Here is a 21,834-nt window from a genome sequence, read left to right on the forward strand (position 1 = left end):
GGGTGTATCCCTATCCTCCATCCTTCCCAACGGAAGGACCGGCAGCGCAAACTTCTTCCACTGCACTCATGGCGTGACTATCTATCCTGCATCTGCATATCGAAGGTTTCTTCCATGGGAGGTTTTCTACTGGTTCGTTGCTAGAAACAATCTTCCTTGGATCTAGAATAGGTTTAGATGTATCCCGGGGTAACACATTGTACTACAACGCATCCAGCATAACGTGCAACATACGCCTAGGTAGGCAAGCTGCAAATCCATCTATCAATAAAAACCGCCCGCCCCCACGAACCTACGAAAACAACGAGGAACGGGCAAAGTGGGCCGAGCGCGCGTCTGTATCGTGCATCGGGCGTAGGCGGCGCAAAAAGGTAAAAGGAAAAAGCGGTTGACAGGACCCTGTTACTGTACATGCCAATACTTCCGGAGTCCCGTACCGTACAAACCTTCACGCGCGCGTTGAGCTGCAATGCATAAGTGTAAATGTGGAGTTGAGCACTTAGACCACCGCCGCACCGCGTGGGAGGAGACGAGACAAAAGGGAAAAAAGGAACATTGATGTTGATCAGAGCTGATCGGAGCCGTGCACGCGCGACGACGACCTGTGCAATTAGAGCGGTAAAGGAGAAAGAACAACGCGACGACGCAATGCGACGCGTGTTCTGGGCGAGGATAGACGTCGTGTTTGATGGCCATTGGGGAGTGGGTGATTCTTTCTTTTCGTGGCTGGGATGCGCAGAGTGAGGCTCAGCGAGTGACGGTGCAGGCAATGCAGGTTGTGATGATCGCTGGCAGCTGGGGTGCACGTGGGTGGCTGTGGCCGGCTCCGAAGACTGCACGTCGCTCATGATTGAGCGCGTGCTGCCGACGCATAACGATCTTCAAGTCAGACATTGTTGAATCGCATGTGTATTGTGAACTCGTGAATTATTATTACGGAGTAATAGGAGTACACCTGTGATCGCACAGACACGAGACGGAGCTCAAACGTGACTAAGACTGAAGATGTGAAGAATTTGAAGAACTTCATTATGTGATGACGTGAAAGTGAAACCGTTGACGATGTCAGATGTAGTCTATGAGACATTCCAGCCCAGAACGTGAAGGAGAAAAAGCCAAGCCTGGCTTGTAAACATGGAACCGATCAGAGGGTTCTTACATGGAGTAACGCCGAGAAATGCAATGGACAATATGTACAGACCGAATGCATCGAATATCGACAATGTGAAGTGAACGCTAATGCAGAGAGAAATCAATCAGGCCTCGCGAGGATCGCGGCAATGGCGTCACAAGGAGCGCAGGGCTGGGGTTTGCGTTGCGGAGCTTCGGCAACTTGAGGCGGACATACGCATTCGTCCTCAGCGGAACTGGAGTCGGAGACGGAGATCTGACGTGCTTGCGTCAGACCCGGGGCGTTCATTGGGACGAAGAAAGATTCGCGGCGATCGTACTGCGGGGTGCAAGAGCCGTCTTCATTTTCTAGGAAAACCGATGCCCGTCTCGAGAAATGGCCTCTGGACGGTGCGTCGTCGCACGAGGGGTATGCAGTGCCCCAGAAGGGCAGCTTTGGAGGCGTGCCTTGACCGTTGTATGGTACGTAGATGGATCCACCGCGCGGCCTCAGGAAAGGGCTTGGGTCGTCAAAGTCCTCGAATGGACTCTCGCTGGCACTCTTGTCCGACTCCTCTTTCGTGGCCTCGAGATGGGACCTTTGTAGTGCAATCTCGAGTTCTTCGGGCGAGAAAGGTTGCGAGGGGTTGCGAGTGCGGTCTGAGCCAGTAGCGGGTCTCGAAGGCTGCTGGAGCTGCTGGACGGAGCTAGAGCGGCGAGCGCCTTGTGATTGTTTCCGGCGGGCGTCGCGAGGGTCTTCGGTTGGATTACGAGAGAGGCCCACTAGGCATGTCAGTAACGCAACGGTTATATGCAAACATAGTCAAACACACCATTGAGCACATCTCCTTCGTCATCGGACGCCTCCTTGATGTTTGCCGGCCTGTCGTCACCGGCGATGCTCGCTCCGATGCCGCTGTCTACCCACTCTTCAGCATCGTAGTCGGAAGAGCAACTTCCTCTCCGACTTCGGTGCATACTACGGCTGCGGCTTCTTCTCCTAAAGCTGCTCCTGCGGCTCGGTAGCCTGCTACCCATGGGTGAGTACAGTGAGGCGTTGCTGTGGCGGCGCCATGCAGTCGAAAAGCTGAAAGCCTCGAGCTTTTTCTTGTGTTCGGGGTCGACGGCGCGACGGTACTTCAGGGGAGGCATCTTCTCTCCAGGCTTGTAGAAATCCGACTCGGGCTCCTCTGGTTTTGCATTCTTGTGTGAGCCAGCAGTGAGGACGCGCTTTAAGCGAGTGCGGAGATGGCCAGGCATTGTGGGCGAAGAATAACAGAGCGGATGGGTAGTGGCCGGTACGGAGCTGCGAGGGTGATTAAGTGGTAGAAGTGATTAAGGTGGTAGAGTGTGGGTGTTGTGTGAATGCTGGAGTGCAGAAGCGTTGTTGAAGAACAAGCGCAGAGGCACTCGGAAGGATGGTCCGGTATGATGTCGGCAGCAGGGTGAGGCTGATTAGGGAGTGGGTCGGAGCACAGACGCTGGTGCTATCCTTGCCCTGGTCGGGTGCTGGGCAAAAGATGGAGTATCCGAAACTGCGGTGGGACGCTCCAGAGGTCGGGCGCTGAGCACTGGGGAAGAGGGAGGGTTGGATGATATGGCGACAGCTGCAGCGGATGAAACGCGCTGCAAGGCTAGAAGAAAACGCGGAGAAGCGCCCTGCACTCAATACGGCGCTGTTGGGCGTAGGCTTGGGGGTGACGGAGGCTCGCTACGACGCTGAGCCGAGTCGCGAAGGGGGGGTCAACTGCTCCCACTGCGCGACACTATTGCTGCATGCATCCATGCCTGGCGGTAGAAGTTTTCTAGAATGGAAGCAGGCGCGAAAAGCGCAACAGACGGCGGCGTGAAGCGACTGGGTTGCGGTCGGCCGAGCACCAGCTAGCGACAGCCCAGTGCAGCGAAAGGTGGGCCAGACTGCGCGTGGGTGAGCGCTAGGCTGATGGAGGGTGAACTGCCGTTGGGAGTCGCATCCATGGCTTGCCACTATCGTTAATTCGCGCACCAGGGCATCATGAGTGCCTCATTCGCTGACTGTCGGATAGTGGCACGCAGGTGCGGAAGGTGGTTGGTATTGGGATGGTGCGTTGAGGTGCACGCCGAGCCTCAAGAGCAGCGTATTCGAGGCTGTTCGAATACGCCTGGACTCATGCAAACTTCTAAGTTCTGTCAAGATCTGACGTCCCACCACAGACCAGGCCCCTTCAGATTCAGTTGCCGCGTGCCTGCATTCGGCCTACCTCAATACGTCTTGGTCAGGTGCTCGGAAATTGCGCAACTGTGTGGGGTAGATTCGTGTGGGACGCATCGGTGAAGTCATCTCTATATTTGTATGGCACACCGCAACGGAGATGGAATGTGTGGGCGTATCATATCTACATATCCGTCACTCTATTCATCTCTCGGGTAACACTGCCATCCACCTCCAAGGTCACTCATTGTTCAAGTCACCATGTTTGCCGAGGATCCGCCGACGGCCCTCCGACCTCGAATCGAGTGATCGTATACCAGGATGACGCTGCCCCGCATGTCAAACAACTTGCTTTGGCTCCGTGTGCACCTTCACCTGCACCAGCGACAGCTCGAACCGCTGCAATGGGCATGAGGCGTGTCTGTTTGTGGCTGGAACGCGGTAGCTAGCCATGCCATTGGAAGGTGGGGGTCTAGCTCCTGCCGCCAACCCCTCTGCATGACCTCATCGGCGTCGAGCTAGGTAGCTACAACAAACGCCAGCACGCCGTGGACCTCACGAGCTGTGCCCTGCTTTCTGCTACTCTAGTCCCGCGCTTGAGCTGATCCTTGACTACAACTAGAGTCTTCCAAGCTCATCCTTCCGCTGCATTGCATCCTAGCTACCTAGGCAAACAGCAACACCATGGAGAAGATCAAGAGCGTCCTTCACGGACACAAGAAGGATGACACTGCTGCCCACGATGTGCCTACATCCTCTTCCACTGCTGAAGGGTATGTGGTTACATCGCCTTGATTGCAGCCCGTGCTAATATCAATCCCAGCCAGGAACACCCAATCTACGACAGCCAAACATCCGAGCGCAAGGCACGGAATAACACTCCGGGAGAGCCAATGTACAACATAAAGACAACCAGTGGCGCTCCATACACAGACTTGGCTCACGGAAGCGGCTCAGCAGGCCTTCACGGAAGTGGTGCACATGGAACACCCACACATGTTGGTACCGCTGGCCCTATTGGGACGACGGCAGCTGCGACCGACGCTCATGACCCAATCCGGACGCAAGATTACTCCAACACCTCGCAGCCTCTCCAAAGCGGAACCGCGACTGCTGGAGGAGCTCAACGTCCCGATGCTTACCCTCATGGCCACACTGCAGACCCAAGCGTCGCGAGCATCAAGAGCGGCGTCATTGGCTTTGGCCCGGGAGCCAACCAGGGACATGCTGCCCTGTCGACACACAACCCCACTCAGGAGTATCTGGGTCAAGACCAAGTAGTTGGAGGCGGAGATCATGGAACTGCCGGAATGACCAGGGGAGCGGGAATGACCGAAGGAACTGGCGTTAACCCAGGCCAGACATATCCTCGTACGTAGATCTAATCTACTATCCAATGCGCAAGACCTGACCAGAATGCAGAATCCAGTGCGATCGGTGGTGATTCAATAGGCGCAAGCCCTGCCTACGCGAAGGAAACCCAACCATATGAGAACACTCTGCGACAGGAGAGCTACACCGCCGATACTGATCGATCCTTCCCTCTCGCGGGCGGTGTCATTTCAAAACCTCATCAAGATCCCACATCCACCCAATACCCGACTGGGCACACCTCCCCTCTCCAGAACAAAGGCATCGGCGAACTCGACTCTGGCACAACAGAGAGAGGAGTCAGTGTTCATGACAGCCCCTCTCAAGATAGTTACGGGAGGGAAGGGCTGGCTGGAGCAGCCGCGGCCGCCACTGCCATTGGCGCTTCCCAGGCGCACTCACAGCCAGAAAGGCAGCCAGAGGCACAGGGTGCTCGGAATCGAGGTCTTCATACCCGTCAGCTGTCGTACAGACACGTTGCACCGGGCGACACCACTGGAACTCCTCAGACAGGCAATGATTCGAGCCAGCCGACGTCTAGTCACCATCCTGAAGCTTTGGCAGCTGCTACTGCGGCGGCCACCACTGCAGCCGCCTCGAATTCTTCCGCTCTTCCTGCATCTACTCAGGGGAATGAGCACAGATCCCGGGATGTCAACGCGGCAGAAGCTCTTCAGCCTATCGCTGGAGCTCCGATGACTGGAATGTCGAGCACTGGTGAGCGCCCAGTAAACCCCCGACTTGAGTCACATAGGCACATTCCTGGCGAATACATTGCTACACCTAGCGACGAGAAGACATTCCTCAACTACGCCCCCGTTATTCAATCCTCATCCACAGACACAAGCGCACCGATTGCGGCCGCGGAGCCTACGTCTACATTGGACCCATCTCACGTTCAGCATTCGAGCATTGACCCCACATCTACAAGCGAACCTCATGAGCTGAGACACACTGGAACACTTGGAGAGCCTCAGCCAAAGTCCGCAGATGACCACCACTACGCTCGCGATGCTGCCATTGCTGGAGGACTTGGTGCTGGCGCAGCGGGCTTAGGTGCGCATGCAGCATCGAAGACTCACGACACCCAGGACGCTGCTGGTAGCCAGCCGTTGTATGAAGAGTCTAGCCCGTACAGTAGCAAGATGCTTGACCCTCGTGTTCTAGGCGCTTCTAAGCCAGAGGAGCAGAGATTCGATGAGCAGAGATTCGATCCATCGGCCAAAACTGAGACGGCTCCTATCAGTGGTTCAGCTATTTCTGGCCCTCCTGTCTCGCACAACCCATCCGAGACCGCAGACTCACAGCATAATTATGGCCGTGATGCTGCAGTACTGGGTACAGGTGCCGTAGGAGCCGCTGGAATGCACCACATCCTTCACCAGAACGATACTCCTAGCACTGCTACCTCTGCGATTCCCGAAAACTCATCTTACACTTCTGCCACGGGATCAAATGTTGCTGCCCCTCAGCCAACCTCAAACTTTTCTAAGCCGCTCACCACTGCGAGTACCTCTGCCTCTCAACCTGTTGCGAACGATCACTTCTACGGTGCCACAGGAGCCCCTGCACCAATTTCAGATACGAGTGCACAGCAACCATCAAGTGGTCTAGGTCAGACATCTACCGCCAACGCAGTTCCTGAAAGACATCCCGAGCATCACTACGGTCGCGATGTTGGCCTTGCCGGAGCTGGTGCTGCTGCTGCCGGTGGTCTATATGCTGCAAACCGTGACAACACCGACAGCGGTCCAGCTTCAAGCACTATCGGACCTCATTCGAGCAACGCTGCCAACATCGTAGACCCTAGGGTTCAGCCAGAGCCAAGCAAACAGATACACCACAACGTCGGACCAACAGCTGAGGACCCTGCTTCGCGCACGATCGGCCCGCACAGTAGCAACATTGCCAATATCGTCGACCCAAGAGTTAAGCCTGATCCATCCAAGCAAAAGGAGCATACCACAGTTGGACCGCATCAGTCGGACACATTGAACCGCCTGGATCCCAAGGTTGACGAGAAGGCCGGCCAGCAGAGTGAGCATCACTACGGTCGGGATGCTGCTTTGGTTGGAGGTGCAGGCGCCGCCGGTTACGGTGCATACCAAGCCGGCAATGCGTACGGCGATCACAAGACGACACAGCCTGAAGCATACGAAGCTGGTACTGCTGGCACTGCTGGCACTGCGTATGGTAACCAGAGCATGACACAGCGAGCACAAGACGCTATCAATGCGTACGGCGACCACAAGATGACTCAGCCTGCCGCTTCCATGCCAGACCAGAGATATGATCCCACGGCTGCCGGCGCACGAGCAACCAACCCAGTCTCTCCAACAAGTCAATACAACTACAACGACCCCACTACCCAAAACAATGTCAACCGCACTGATCCCAACGACCACATCAACAGGAATGTCGCACTTGGAGGAGCAGGCCTTGCAGCTGCCGGACTGGGAGCAGGTGCTTACGCAGGATCCAAGCATGACGACAACACTACTCAGCTTCCACTGCGACAGAAGCAAGACATTGCGTCTTCCGGTCAGACTGCGTACCCAACGCAAGGAATGGCACAGTCTTCCTATCCTGTGCACGAGACTAGCACGAGTACATCATACCCCACCTCAGGTACCATCGCGCCTTCCGGTCAAACCGCGTACCCAACGCAAGGTATGGCACAGTCTTCCTACCCCATGCACGAGACTAGCACGGGCGGATCGTACCCAACCTCAGGTACCATTGCACCACACAACACGCATACCCAGGAAATGTCATCTCAACCCTGGGGACCTGGGGCGGTTCCGGTGAATGACAGTCACGATAAGCGCAACGCGGCTCTTATGGGTGGCGCCGCAGGTGCGGCGGGCCTAGGTGGTGCAGCTTACATTAACTCTCAGAACCAAGACGAACGCGAGGCGGAAGAGCGTCTGAAGAAGATTGCCCATGATCGCGAGAAGGAGCAGCATAGACTTGACAAGGAACAGCACAAGCACGACAAAGAAGTGCACAAGCACGACAAGGCCGTCGCAGCACACGAGAAAGACGAGCAGCGTCTGGCCAAGGAACATGAGAAGGAACAAGCGCGTCTGGTCAAGGAACAACATCACCGTGAGAAGGAGCTTGAGAAGGAGAACGAAGGCGAGGAGAAGAAGAAGCACGGTCTTCTTGGATTCTTGCACCGTGACAAGTCCAAGAAGGAAAAGTCGACTGCCAGTCCTGAATCCTCACCGCGCCAGTCTCGCGACTACAGTCCGAGACACTCCAGAGACTATGGCGATGATCATCCCGATTCACCACGCTGGAAGGGCAAGCACCTGCTTCACAAGGACCCACCGAAAGGTCACCCTGCTCGTGAAGCTATGGAGCACCAGCAGATGACCGAGTCGACTGGTTCGGTAGGAAAGAGGGAGCACATGGGTGTTGATGGTCCGATTGGCAACCCAACCATGATCTCGGGCGATCGGTAAGCTCATTCTTTTCGTTCCAACAACTTTGACCAATTCTAACATACACACAGCGAAACTCAGCATGGCGTCTACGGTGCGCATCCCATCTCGGATTTAGACCGCAACAACACGGTCACTGAGCCACACACTGGTCTGCCCATGAACACCGGGCGCTTCGGCACCGGTGCTGGTGGAACAGATGGTAACCCCGCCATCCATGGTCTTCACGAGCATTCCGGTCCGGCACCGGGTCAGAGCACTACGGATTGGGAGGCAATCAGAAAGGGCAACACACCATACTGATTTCTTGATGGAATGATGGATTATGATGATCAACGTATACGAATAATGATTTCACGGGATGCACGTATGACTGCAATGGCTAGCTGAACATGATCTAATTGAATGTTTCTACCTTAGAGTTCTAACTGGGCAATACTTGAAGTTGAGCACACTAGCGTACGGTCGTGAATCACAGAGCCCGGATTTTACCCCAGACGCCGTGAGCCTGGTCTACTACCTTGATCTTCACCCCACGAACACGAACAACAACCGCGGCACCGGCTGAAGTCTGCATGACAATTTCTATACAACCAGCTCTAAATCTTGTGTAACGTTGCGACGGAGAAATTGTGTCCGTGATGATCTCACAGATCGCGGGGAAGAAGTGGGGCTCCTCATATGGATCCTGGCTCGGAAAGGCGCCGTCGGTTGATTCGCGATGGCCAGATACGAAGGCACGCGAAGCTCCATGCTTTTTGTAGAAATACTCCGCGGTACGAGACGAGTTAGGGCGCGGCTGGACTGTATGCACGCGCACGTCACGAATGTAAATCTGGAGAAGCTGGAAGAATGATGGTGACGAGGATCCTCGCATTCGGATCATGGGATGCGCGGTAAACTTAATTGTAAGAGGAGGACAGACTATGTAAAGGAAGGAGATCGCTATGTGCTACATGGCATGGTAGTGTTTTGGATATCTTTTACTACAGATTCCATCTCCCCATCATGAAGCTCTGCAGCTCACTCGCTTTCATACCTTTGTTCCAGCTGGGTTTCGCACTCCTCGATGTCGACGCTATAGTAGACAAGCACTACGGCAACGACGCAGCATGGTATCGCGACCGCATTCCTCTTTTCGAGTCGAGCGATCAGGACATTACTGATGTGTACTACTACCGGTGGTCCATTTTCCGCGCCCATCAACGCGATCTCGGTGCTTACGGCTACATATCTACGGAGTTCCTTGACGATGTCGGGTGGCAGACGAAGCCATTCGCAAGTCTGAACGATGCAACTGGATTCCATCTCTTGGAGGGTCGGTGGTGTCGCGACCGCCGCTTCAAAGAAGACTACGCGACCTTCATGTACAGCGCCGACAGCAACAGTCGGCAATTCTCCGAGAGCATGGCCGCAGCAGTCTGGCAAGGCTACCTCGTCGACGGCGTAAAGGAAGACGCCATCAAGCGCCTCTCCGACATGACGCGCGTATACGACGCCTGGGACGATTCCTTCGACACGTCAAAGGGGCTCTACTACGTCGAACCCATTCGCGACGCAACGGAATACACAATCTCGTCCATCGACTCGTCAGGCGGCTACGACGGTTTCTTCGGCGGCGATTCCTTCCGGCCCAGCATAAATAGCTATCAATATGCCAACGCCCTCGCCATCGCCAACATGGCGTCTCTAGCCGGCTCCATGAACAGCACCGTCGATACATACACCACCCGCGCCGAAGCACTCAAACAGCGCGTCCAGGAAGCTCTCTGGAACACAACCTTCTCCCACTTCATCGACCGCTACCAAGTCAACAACGAAAACGTAACTTACTGGGACCCGATCCGTGGCCGCGAACTCGTCGGCATGGTCCCCTGGACCCACGACCTGCCTGACGACAACGCGGACTACGCGCAAGCCTGGAGCCACATCCTTGACGCCGACAAACTACGGGGAGAAGCCGGTCTAAGGACTGTAGAACCCAGTTACGAGTACTACATGCGGCAGTACCGGTACGAAGGCCCCAACCCAGAGTGTCAGTGGAATGGGCCTGTGTGGCCGTTTCAAATGACACAGGTACTGTCTGGCCTCGCCAACTTCCTCGATCACTACGAAAAGGGCAAGGAGACGGGTGTTATCAACTCAGACGACTACACGAACTTACTCCGTCAATACGCACAGCTCCACCGGAACCCCTCTACAGGCATCTTAGATCTAGAAGAAGACTACTACCCCGACACCGGTCTACCCATCGTGGGCCTCAAGCGCTCGCACCACTACTTCCACTCCGGGTTTAACGACCTCGTCCTCTCCGGTCTCGTTGGCATACGACCTCGCTCCGACGACGTACTAGAAGTAGCCCCTCTAGCCTCCGCCACCCAGCTGTCCTATTTCCGGGCCGAACGCATCATCTACCACGGCCACGAAATCGCCGTGCAATGGGACAAAGACGGCACGCACTACAGCGGCAACAGCACAGGTCTAACCATCGAAGTCGACGGCGCAATCGTCGCTACAAGCCCCAGCCTCAGCCGTCTTTCCGTCGAGTTAGAAAGGAAAGACCCCCCAGCCATCACCCGCAAGCTAGCAAAGTCCATCCAACTCAACTCCACAACCCCGTACCCCCGTGCCTCTGCCTCAGTCGGTAACTCCACCCAGTCAGCCACATACCCCGCGATCGACGGCCGCATCTGGTTCTACACGGAGCCGGACGCGAAGAACGGGTGGGATACACCCGTTGGTAATGGCTCTTCTGTGTGGTTTGAAATCGACTTTGGTAGGAGTGTTAGTATGAGTAGTGCTGAGCTGGCGTTTTTTGCGAATGAAGAGCAGGGGTTTGCGGCGCCGAAGGGGTATAGTGTTCAGGTGCCTGCTGGTGGAAATGGTACGGAGTGGACGGATGTGGAAGGGGTGGTGTATGGGGATGTTGTTGCGAATGGGATTACGGAGGTGGAGTGGAAGGAGGTTGAGGGACAGAAGGTTAGGGTTATTTTTACGCCGGAGGTGGGGAGGAAGGTTAGGATTGCTGAGTTTAAGGTTTACTAGTTTGGGAGGAAAAGGGTTTACTTTGGACCTGGGTACACGGAATTGCATGATGCAGTTTTGGCACTCATGAGTTTTTTGCGAACTCGGAGAAGTGAGTCTCTAGGAGAAGAAACGGCCGGGATCCGGTTAATGCAAGCCATGTTGACTTTGCAAGCCTCTGTGTGATCCCTAAATTTGATAATGATATGCATCGAAACACATGCTGGTACTGCCCTACTTGATAATCACGTCACATCAATCCTACGCAATCACCATACGGATGCGTTCAGTTATACCAAGATAATTTATATTCGCATGAAAATGGGTATGTACAAACTCCCACCAACGCCTCCAAACCCTATATCTCCTACTCCTATCCATCATCACCTCCTCCCCGGCCCCAACCCACCACCAGCCCACCACCCCGAATCAACCCAATACCTATTCTCCACCTGCGCCGTCTCAACCGCCCTAACCAGTTTCCTCCGATCAACATGCAAATCCGCATGACCATTCGTCGCCTCACCAGGCGTGCGCCTCCCACTCCTTTCCTTCCTCAGTCCAGCAAGTCCAGCAAGTCCATCTTCAGCCGCAACCTCAGTATCAGACGTCGACACCGGCGACACAGACCGCGGTGTCGAGGACGTAGGCGAGGGGGAACTGTACGGCGAGTAAGATGTCGGTATAGCGCCTAAGATACGGCCGGCAGCAAAGACGCAGCCGCCGATTGCGTGCCGGATGAGGGAGTCGCCGGTTAGACTGCCGATGATGAAGACGTCGCGGGCGACTTCGAGGGACGTGGCTTCGGCTTTTGCGCGGAGGGTGCGGCCGGAGATTAGGTGGGTGGAAGGCGTGTCGGGAGGAGTAGTGTGCTCGGGTGTGTTGAGGATCTCGGCAATGAGGTTGGGGGAGAGGAAATCTAGGGTTCCGCGGCGGCCGACGACGTACGATAGGCCGCCTGCTTCGCGCGTGATGGTTTCTCCTGATGGGAGGCGGAGGGTGACGGTTGCTGTTTTTCCGGAAGTAGATGCGCTGATGACTTCGGCGTTGGGCAGGCCTTCGTAGAGGGACCAGTCGCGCTGTTGGAATGGGTTTGATTTCCGTCGCACAGAAGGAGACTTTGCGGTCTTCTTCTTCGATGCGACTGCTGCAAGCTTCATTTGCCGATAGACCGTCGCATACTCCGGGTATGCGGTGTGGTGGCAGCCTCGTAGTGGAGACGGCCTCTTCTCCGGAGCCCACTGGTAGATGTGTATGATCCTGCGAGTCGGAGGTGCTGATATGATGACATCGGCAGCAGAGAATCCAGATCCAATGACAAGCAGAGGCGCTTCTGGTGACTCCATCTGCGCAATGGGCGCGAGGTACTGAGGCGGAGGGATATTAACGGTGAAGATACCGGATGCAAGCACAAGATGCTTGCACCGGATCCCAAGACTGCCAATAGAAAACCCGCGAACCGTTCGATGTACGTTTTCCACCTTCAACCCAGTGTAGATGCTATCGGCGATACCCACAGCTTCCGGGTATGTCCTCAGATAGTCGGCGACCTCCACCCTCGATGGTCGCACGAATTCGGCTTCATCCTCCCTTCCACTCTTAGCCAAGTGATCCGCGTACGAATAGCCCGGGAGGCTCAGCTGTTCTGCATAGCTCAGCGTCCCAATGTCCGCGCTCGCAGAGACCGGGTTCTCCGCCCACTGTCCGCCTGCATGCGCCGTGTCTCCAATTGCGACATGAGGTATCGCCTTGTCAGGCTCGTACCGCCACTCGATGCAGGACGTAGGATTCAACTCGGTGTCGGCATTCGGTCGAACAAGGGTATCGAGCAGCGTGTTGACGGGCAGCGCTTGGGTCGAGTAGCGCAACGAGGACAGGAAATGCGCGTAGAGGTCTGGCGTCAGATGAAGCAGGTTGGGCGATTTCTGTAGTTTCGCGTCGAGAATCGCGTCATGATGGCCGCCAATGTAGTAAGGGATATGGCCGTGTAGGATGTACGAGAGGATGAGCGCGGACGGCCCATTGCCTGGAATTTGTAATCAGCGTGTCGCCTCGGAGCGCGTGGTATTCCCAGGGCGTACCAATGATCAACGTGTCGACGCATTTCGGAAGCGAACGAGCCATGGACTATTGCAGCAGAAGGCCATGAGGAAGTCAAGACCGGCAAGGGCGAAGGGAAGGGCGGATGGGGCTGTCAATAGTGTATGTCTTCAACATGACGGCTTCTTATTTTCTTCGGCGCTAGAAGCGGCGGAACAGGGACCGCAGTGGGGGACGTCGGGTCTCGCCTTCCAGATTGGAGGGGTCGGTTGCGAGCCGTCGCTGACCAAGCTGATGCATGGGTGAAAGTGCCGTATCATGGTGACGATTCAGGATTCAGGCGCAGTGTGGAATCGATGGATTGCGTGATCGCTGCACGAGAGCGACGCGTGAGACGCACGAGGTCACTGCATGGCCGTGGGGGTACGCTTGCAAGTGCGGGGCAGGCAAGGTAGAATAGCATTAAACTCTAAATCCAGATGAAAGTCAACTATGGTATCTCGTCCTAACTGTCGCGCTCCAAACCGCCCTGTAAACTACGAGTTGCAAAACTCGGCGCAAGAAAAAGAGCGTGCACTTTGTGATTATCGATTTCAGATTATCGATTTCAAAGCACCGGGATTACCCGTGGGATCCAAGATTGAAATCGGTCCTGCCAAACGCTACCCCACATCTCACGTCCGCGTCTAGGCCGCGACACGACCCATGGTTCTCTAGTATCTGTACGTGACGGTATTACGCTCTGCGACGGGCGAAACGTCGGGAGCCTGTTGCTGAGGCACGTTGAGATCGGGAGTCCGAGGTCGTTCGGCCCGCGGGCGCATGTGGTCATCCTCTTCTTGAATCGTCGGTTGCGCACCGTGCATGGTCAGATTATTGGCAGAGCTCTCTTGCCGGCCCAGGTAGGATGGAGTAGACTGAAAGCCTGGGTGGTATGGGTCTGGTGAGCCACCGTAATTGTTCGTCGACGTAGAGTTTTGGTACGACGCTGGAGATGTGTAGGTAGTCGTGTAGTGATCAGCGAAGGGATTCTCTTCATGCGCGCTCGGTTGTGTGCGGCCTGGTGCAGCTTGCAGTGACGGGGGAAGAGAGCTGTTGTCATTGCCGTGGTTCGTAGCCGGTGCGCTGGATTGTGTCGTTCCGAAATCCATAGGGGCCAGCGAAGGCGCGTCGTTGTGCGATGGGAGATTTGACAGCCCGGGAGACTGCGCAGGCACACCAGCTGGACTACTGGTGCCGTTGGGTGGTGGCGCGTAGGCCCCGTTCTGTACTGGTGGAGAGGGTGAAGCACCCATGAATTTACGAGCTTGAAGGATGGCGCGCTGGTGCTTGGAGGCAGCGAGGGACAGCTGCTCGTTGGTTTCGATGAGGGTGAGCATAGTGTCATCGTCAGGCGCCGGATTGTCGCAGGCGATGTAGCCATGTATACTGCGCTGGGCGGCCGTGCAGCGCTCAGCGAACTCCTTGACCAAGTCGTTGCCGAGCAGTTCATTCGCTGGTGTAGACTGTACGAGCTGGAGGAGGAGCTTGGCCGATGTACGCGCTTCCTCGATGCGCCCCGCGAGCTCCACGGGTGGCGGCAACGTCTTGGACGACGACTTGTGTCCGCCTGAACCGAAGCCGCCGTGTATATTCTGTGACCCCGACCAGCCTGGTGCATTGAGCTTCCGGGGGCCAAACTGCTTTGCCGCGGCTGCCATGAGGCCCTTCTCCTTCCTGTACATAGCGAAGAGCGTGTTCAGGTTGGTGTCGTATGCCTTCTCGCGCTCCATTGAATCCAGCGTCTCCTTGACGATTTGCGCGACACTCGGGTCTTGCCCATGGCGAAGTAGGTGCTTGACCGTGTCGGCGAATTGCTTGTCGAGGTTCTTGGTGAAGGAGGGTCCTGGGTTGTCGGCCAGGATCCTAATGAGCATGACAGAGTTGTACTGGACATGAGGGCGGTTGAAGTTCTCTTTGGAGAGGAAGATGCGGATCTGTCTTGCGGCGGCTGAGGCTGCGCTGGGGCTTGCGACGGCGGACTCGACAATGGTAGGCAAGTGGAGGACCTCCTCACCCTGGGCATGTTAGTATGGCATGCGGATGTCATGGGGTACCGAACATACCGAGTTGGCGGCACCAGACTCGCAGAAGAGCATCTACTCGCTGTCAGCTTGGTGGATGCGACGAAGCGGTATGACCTACCACTCCCTTGGTAGCATTGGCCTCGGGCGTATCGGCGTTTGTATCGATATTGACATCCTGGGCTGCGTGCGCTGTCAGTGTTAGGGTGGAATCAATAGAATAAGGAGATGCGACGCACAGGATCGTTTGCGCATCAAACTGCCCAACTTGAGGCGCTTCTTGAGGTCCATATCTGCCTTGGTAGCGGGGCCGTTCCGCAACGTAAAACGGTCGCAAGGGTATTTGAGGGCAGCTGCGCAAAAAGAAAGCACAGAAACGCGACAAGGCCAGCGTCGTGAGTCCGGGGCGTAAGCGTAAAGGAGGCAGATGCGGTACTATCGAGGTGTTGATCGAGGCCTCCAACGCGCCTTCCTCGCGCGGACGGACGGTTACCTAGGTAGGGCTGCGCCTCTTGTCGCCAAGCCATGACAGACTCGCAAAGCACGACGGCCGACGTAAACAGCCGCGTATAACGTGTGGCGACGCTGCACCCATCTCAGTGCTGTTCTCCCATCTACTCCTCTCCATCGGCACATCTACGCGTCCTGGATGGCGTAGGCTGTGCCAAGACCTGCCATCGGCCTTTAGCTGCAGACCCCACTGGCCCGTAGTCTGCGTTAATCGGACCCTTTCCGTTCATCCACCTTGGGGCCATCGCAGAATACGTCGACACTGTAGCACATGACCGGGTTCCTAGCCTGTGGCACCGCCGCGTGATACCATATCGCGCCTATTCGACGGGCGACACCAAGATGAGGAGGCCAAAGGCGGTTGAACACAGAACCAAACCAGGGCAGCGATGACAATAATTTCCTTTGTCGCCGAGCGAGGTGTGACGGTGACGAGTTTGAGCACAGTACCGATATAGCCGTTCAACGCGACAGTATGCTGCAAGATACGTCAACATCACGTCGCAGCATGACTCTTCAGTAGCACCCGATTCCATCTCATCATCGACAAAGTCTGGCACAGCCAAGCATGGCTTTCATCAACCGACACTGTCAGCGATACCCCATCTGAGCGCAAGAGTATTGACCGTCACGCGTACCTGCAGATATCAAGACTCACACCCGTGAGCTGACCCAAGATCCATGGATCGCTTGACCGTGGTTACGTCACTCCGCTAGCATTGGCACGATGAGAGGTACCCATTTGCTGCAGCCTGCTGCGACTGCACTACTCCTCTGTTAGTGCTGGAGGCTGCGACTACCTTCAAAGTATCGCGGGGTGCTTTGCTTTGTCTGGCGTTGGCGTGTCGCTAGACCCTCACATTATTCTCCGCCTGCAGTGTGGCTACCTGCACTTGCAACACCAGCTGAAAGACGAAGAAGCTCGTTTGGGTCAATCTGTACTTTGGAGCATACCCCAGGTATAACAGTACCCATTCTGAGAGACTCGTAACACAAATCACTACCTTTACCCCGAGGGCGCAATTTCGAGAAGAAGTCCAAGTAGAAAGAAACATTTCTTGTGAGGTCACAAACAGCTTGCGATTCATCATTTCGCTCAGCTGCTGAGTTGTCACTTCTAACTCGAGGCGATACGCCGACAAGGTTCAAGGATCGGCGCGCTCGGCAAGCGATCATTCCTACAGGATGCGGAGCCATGGCTTGGCTAAACGTCATCCCTCATGCACACTGGGCCCATTCCTGAGACACCGCAACAGCCACTCGTCAAGTCCTGGTCAAGTGCCAGGCACAAAGTATATGACCTCGACCATGGCCCTCGCCTCCCTTTGTCCCGTGCAATACACCCACCTCCTGACCTCACCAACCCACCAGGCACCCGCGCCTTTGTCTAACAGTACCATCATACAAAATGGCTCCCGAATCCGCTTCCGCCATGGCTGGCCGTGCTCGAATGCGCACCGAAGAAACCGAACAAGACCGCATCACCAGAGAAAACTCGGGCTTTGCCGCATTTGAAGCAGACATGCCGAAACTCACCAGCCGATTCAGCTTCTCCCTCAAGGACAACCTTTCGTCATATTTTGGCCGCAAGAACCCTTTCTACAACAACGTCAATCCAGAGACCGACTATGTGTGGATCTTGGACACGACCGCCTACCAGAACCGCCTAGGAAGATGGAATGCCGAGTTCGTCGCTGCATATTTTGTCAAGAACAGTGGCAAGGATCTCTCCAAGATCGTCGCATGGGTCAGTGAGAAGATCGGCTTAGCAGACGACGAGCAAGCCAGGGCAACTGTCGCGCAGAGGCTCCAGCCTTTTGCGGACCAGATTCTTCCCGCACATGCCGTCCAGATTGACCTTCTGGGCATCAACACCAGACTGGGTCCAAGTGGACGCGACGGCATCAGCTCCGATGTCTTGGCTATTCCAGGGAACGACTACAAGGAAGGCCAAGTCAACAAGTTCAAGGCCGTCAACGCCGATGCGACGCCGTTCAACATCACATTCGCCAAACCCAAGGGCTGGGCCATCCTTTCCGATGTGGACGACACTATCAAGAAGACCCTAACATCGTCACCCGTTGGCATTCTCACCACCACTTTCGCCGAAGAGCCAGAGCCTATCAAGGGTATGCCAGAACTGTACAGACACATTGTGCAGAAACTCGACAACCCGCCCTTCTGGTATCTCTCCGCATCACCATACAACCTCTACCCATTCCTCCGCAAGTTCCGCGAACAATACTACCCCAACGGCACCATGATCCTACGCGATGCTAGCTGGATGAACCTTGCCGGCTTCCTCGCAAACTTGACTCAGGGTACCGAGGCCTACAAGGTTGATCGCATCGAGAAGGTCCACGGATGGTTCCCCAAACGCAAGTTCATCCTCATCGGCGACTCGACACAAACAGACCCTGAATCCTACGGTGAAGCCTACCGCAAGTTTGGCAAGAACTGGATCGGCGCTATTTACATCAGGAAAGTCACGGGGGTGGCGGAGATGGACGAGGGCAGGAAGAACGACCCGGAACGATTCGAGAAGGCGTTCAAGGGTGTACCTAAGGATATCTGGTATATCTTCGAGGATGCGCAGGAGCTGTACGCGAAGATCGATGCTTTGCCTAAGATTGAGTAAGAGTTGGATGTCCAGTCTATGAGTATTGTGGGTCACGAAGGAGCTCATCTTGGGCGAGCTTCTTCGTATGGTTCGGGATGAGTGTGGATATTGCTCTTCTGCTGCTTTTTGTTTTACGCGAAGTCATACCAATGGGTCAATTTCAACACACGGAGAAGAACATGCTGGAGTACGGCGTCCCGTTGAATGTTTACTTTACATAGCCAAGCAACACGATACCCAATTCTTTGTTTCATCTCCAACTTTCCTATGCTTTCCTGTTCTTTGGGTTCCCTTACTTTACACGGCAAACACTGACACTGGGAACGATCAAAAGGAAAGGTTATCGTTTGTTCTTGCCTATTTATCGCCATGCCTGATGCTGGCAAGCGGAACTGTGAAGAAACTACAGCATTCAATCTCGAATTCAGATGCACATCATTCACATTGCCACAGTACTGAAGGCTCGAAAACATGTCACCGCACCTGCAACCTCAGCAATGGCAATCTGGACTTGTACACAATCCCGCCGCTCAAAGTCCACAGTGCGACTACATTCTTATCTATCCAGCTGCTCGACATGGCAGCAGGCCCGCTACACCTGCAACAACCCGGACCGATACCCCTATATGTCCTTCTCGTTCTCGTTGTCGGCATCTGCTGCTACTTCTTCTTCATAGGCACTGCCGCAGTACGGCTTTGGTTCTACAAAGGCGCCCTCGGCCCCGCTCCAGAGAAGTTCATCGTGATCAGGAACGAAACTCAAGAAGACGACCACCATGCGGCGCCAATCCACAGCAAACACAACGAGCTCGGCATAAGCGCTGAAACCCTAAGGAAGCGGCGCATGACCGTCTTCACCCACGACTCGTTATCAGCGCCGACAGAAACCATAGCACACAGCACCGCGTTCTCCCCCCGAAACCTGTCTACAGCAACAACAACAGTCAACCTCCAAGACATCTCAGACATTTCAGACCTAAGCTCATTCACAAACCCGCAAACGCGAGCCTACCTAGCCGAAGAACGCCGCATCTCGCGCATGCCCGCCTTCGACGCCGACGACTGCGGAACAGGCGACTACTTCCCAGACATACCCCTTACAAACCGGCCCATCGAAGCCACATCCCTCCATCCCTCCACCCTCACCCCTTCACACTTGGGTCTCACACCCACACCCCGCAGCAACTGGCTCACCATCTCCTCACAATACATCGAATACCACGCCGCGCGCACCCACCTCCTCGCGCGCAACCGCTCCTCCTGCATCCACGTCACCCCCGAGGGCGAACGAGCATGTCGAGAACTACTACAGGAAGTCACGTCTTTCCTCGTGGAAATGTATCCGCACCAATTCCGTTTTCTGACGAAGACGCGCAGGAAGCATGTGCTGAATGAGCTTACGAGAGAGGATTTCGAAATAGAACACGGGTTGGAATGTCATCCGTTGGAGGTAGTTGCTAGGTTGTGTGCGGAGGATTTCATGGTTTGGGGGCGGAGTGAGAGTACGTTGAATTGGTATTTACAGGCTGCTACGACGCTGTTTCCGAGCGGGTATGTTGTTGCGCCGTATATGGGGAAGACGGTTGATGTGGTGGTGGGTGGGGAAGGGATGGGGAAACCACCGATGATACCTTGGTCTGGTGAGTTGCAATTCTCTCTTCTTTCCCAAGCAGTCGCGCAACCCAAGCTAACACACATATCACAGACCTCCCCTCAATCCTCAAACTCACCCTCCCAACACTCTCCCCTTACTCCTCCACCGGCCCCCTATCCCACACGCAAACCTTCATCCAAACCCGGCCCCTCCGCGCCACTCTAGCCTCAACACTCCACATCCCTCGCCCCATGGACTTTTTCGCTGGCCACATAGCTGATCTGCATCCCTCTGAATTGCTCGTGCGTACAGAAACGCAGATGTATGCGCGTTTACCCAAATCAGGTGCTGTCATTGTGACCACGCGGACAAGCACCGAGACGCTGAGTGAGATGAAAGATAGGATGACGATGCGGGAGAAAGAAGCCTTTTTGAAGGAGATCGGGCAGTGGGGAGAGGAGGAGGCGAGGGTGAAAGGGAGGGATTTGTGGATTGGGGTTGTGGAACGGTGTTTGAAAGGTTAGTTCTCCTGAGTTGGGATTGCTGGTTGAATAGAGTAGGCTAACAGATCTGTGGATAGGACAGAAAGCGTTTAGGGACGATGTAACGGTTTATAGTAGGGTTTCGGTGATGGGAGGGATTAAAGGCTGAGGCTGAGACGGACAGTGGGCGACGTTTGGAGCTTGATGCAATGTGCTGTTGAGTATGATATCGCACTAGCGGTAGTCGTATGAGGACGTGTGACTATGCAAGTTATCCTATAGACGACGTACATTCCAAACCAATCACACAACACAAATACGAACCCTCACTGTCATGCGCAACTTCTGCAAGTAGCGAGGTGGCTTCGTATCACAAGCCGCCTCAGTGGTGCGAATTCCAAATCGCTACCACACAACGTCCGCAATAGTGGAGTACGAAAACACATTTCCTCGCGCACCCAAGTCCAAATTGAACACTCTTCAGACACCGCATCTCACACAAACAAAGAGAGATGGCGTATGCAATCCCCTCCGGCTACCTCAGCATGATAGCAGCAACATCCGCCCCTTGGCTTACAGAACATCCGAAATCGAACCTCACCAACCTCCCCATCGAAACCTCATCCAATATGTCCATTCCAACATCCATATTCAACTACACGCCCTCAACCCCAACCTGGACCCCAACCCTCCTCCCCTCCCCACTACCCACACAACCCACCCCCCTCAACCTCACCTGCTCCCCCCAACCCCCCTCCTACGGTCCCCTACCCCCAGTCGAATACACCCCCTACTCCTTCTCCACCTGGCCTCAAATCCGGCACCCCGCTCTCTCCGCCCTCACACCATCACGCTACACACTTTCTTTCCGCGACGCAAACGCTTCGTATGTCGGAGTAACGTATCTGGGACATTACGAACTGCGGGCGTATGATGCGGGGGAGTGTGCGAGGAGGTGTGATGGGTGGGGGGATGATGGGAGTGGTGGTGGTAGAAGTGATGGACTGGAGAAGGAAGGTTTTACGGGATCTTCCACTTCCATTCCATCTGATCAAACTCCCTCATCCCCCATCCTAATAACCGCACCCTCCGAATCACCATCCCCATCCCCCCACCCCCAAATCTGCGCCGGCTTCAACCTCTACTTCGAGCGCTCACCCTCCATCCACCTCGGTCCAAACTGCAGAGACGCAGCCAGCCGGACGATAATAAAATGTGCGCTGTGGGGTGAAGGGGTCGAGGAGGAAAGAGCAACCAACACGGGGTATACGGAGTGGGACTTTAACGTTGAGATTGCGGGGTCGAATGGGTATAGGTTGGGTGGTGAGGAGAAGACGTCGGAGGGTGTGAAGAGTGTGGGCAGGAATGTGGGTTGGAGTGGAG

The 21,834-nt window shown here is 55.3% G+C and overlaps 6 protein-coding genes across 6 annotated transcripts; 3 read left to right on the forward strand and 3 right to left on the reverse strand.

The window, feature by feature from the left end:
* Positions 1-1,252: 1,252 nt before the first annotated feature.
* J4E90_001383 (uncharacterized protein) lies at positions 1,253-2,370 on the reverse strand (the record flags this gene model as incomplete). The annotated part of the gene is made up of 2 exons (XM_051430971.1): positions 1,253-1,893; positions 1,944-2,370. The coding sequence occupies 2 exons, from the start codon at positions 2,368-2,370 to the stop codon at positions 1,253-1,255; spliced, it is 1,068 nt and encodes a 355-aa protein (XP_051296458.1).
* Positions 2,371-3,985: 1,615 nt separating this feature from the next.
* Positions 3,986-8,421, forward strand: J4E90_001384 (uncharacterized protein; the record flags this gene model as incomplete). The annotated part of the gene is made up of 4 exons (XM_051430972.1): positions 3,986-4,074; positions 4,125-4,672; positions 4,724-8,135; positions 8,190-8,421. The coding sequence occupies 4 exons, from the start codon at positions 3,986-3,988 to the stop codon at positions 8,419-8,421; spliced, it is 4,281 nt and encodes a 1,426-aa protein (XP_051296459.1).
* Positions 8,422-9,126: 705 nt separating this feature from the next.
* Positions 9,127-11,163, forward strand: J4E90_001385 (uncharacterized protein; the record flags this gene model as incomplete). The annotated part of the gene is made up of 1 exon (XM_051430973.1): positions 9,127-11,163. One exon carries the CDS (start codon positions 9,127-9,129, stop codon positions 11,161-11,163), a length of 2,037 nt encoding a protein of 678 aa, XP_051296460.1.
* A 362-nt stretch (positions 11,164-11,525) lies between these two features.
* J4E90_001386 (uncharacterized protein) lies at positions 11,526-13,266 on the reverse strand (the record flags this gene model as incomplete). Its single annotated transcript, XM_051430974.1, has 2 exons — positions 11,526-13,168; positions 13,224-13,266. The coding sequence occupies 2 exons, from the start codon at positions 13,264-13,266 to the stop codon at positions 11,526-11,528; spliced, it is 1,686 nt and encodes a 561-aa protein (XP_051296461.1).
* A 629-nt stretch (positions 13,267-13,895) lies between these two features.
* On the reverse strand, positions 13,896-15,536 carry J4E90_001387 (uncharacterized protein; the record flags this gene model as incomplete). Its single annotated transcript, XM_051430975.1, has 4 exons — positions 13,896-15,239; positions 15,288-15,320; positions 15,367-15,437; positions 15,485-15,536. The coding sequence occupies 4 exons, from the start codon at positions 15,534-15,536 to the stop codon at positions 13,896-13,898; spliced, it is 1,500 nt and encodes a 499-aa protein (XP_051296462.1).
* A 1,627-nt stretch (positions 15,537-17,163) lies between these two features.
* On the forward strand, positions 17,164-18,393 carry J4E90_001388 (uncharacterized protein; the record flags this gene model as incomplete). Its single annotated transcript, XM_051430976.1, has 1 exon — positions 17,164-18,393. One exon carries the CDS (start codon positions 17,164-17,166, stop codon positions 18,391-18,393), a length of 1,230 nt encoding a protein of 409 aa, XP_051296463.1.
* Between the last annotated feature and the right edge of the window lie 3,441 nt (positions 18,394-21,834).

The sequence above is a fragment of the Alternaria incomplexa genome, assembly GCF_024043165.1.
Source record: "Alternaria incomplexa strain BMP 0042 chromosome Unknown scaffold_1, whole genome shotgun sequence".
NCBI classification, from domain to species: Eukaryota; Fungi; Ascomycota; class Dothideomycetes; order Pleosporales; family Pleosporaceae; genus Alternaria; species Alternaria incomplexa.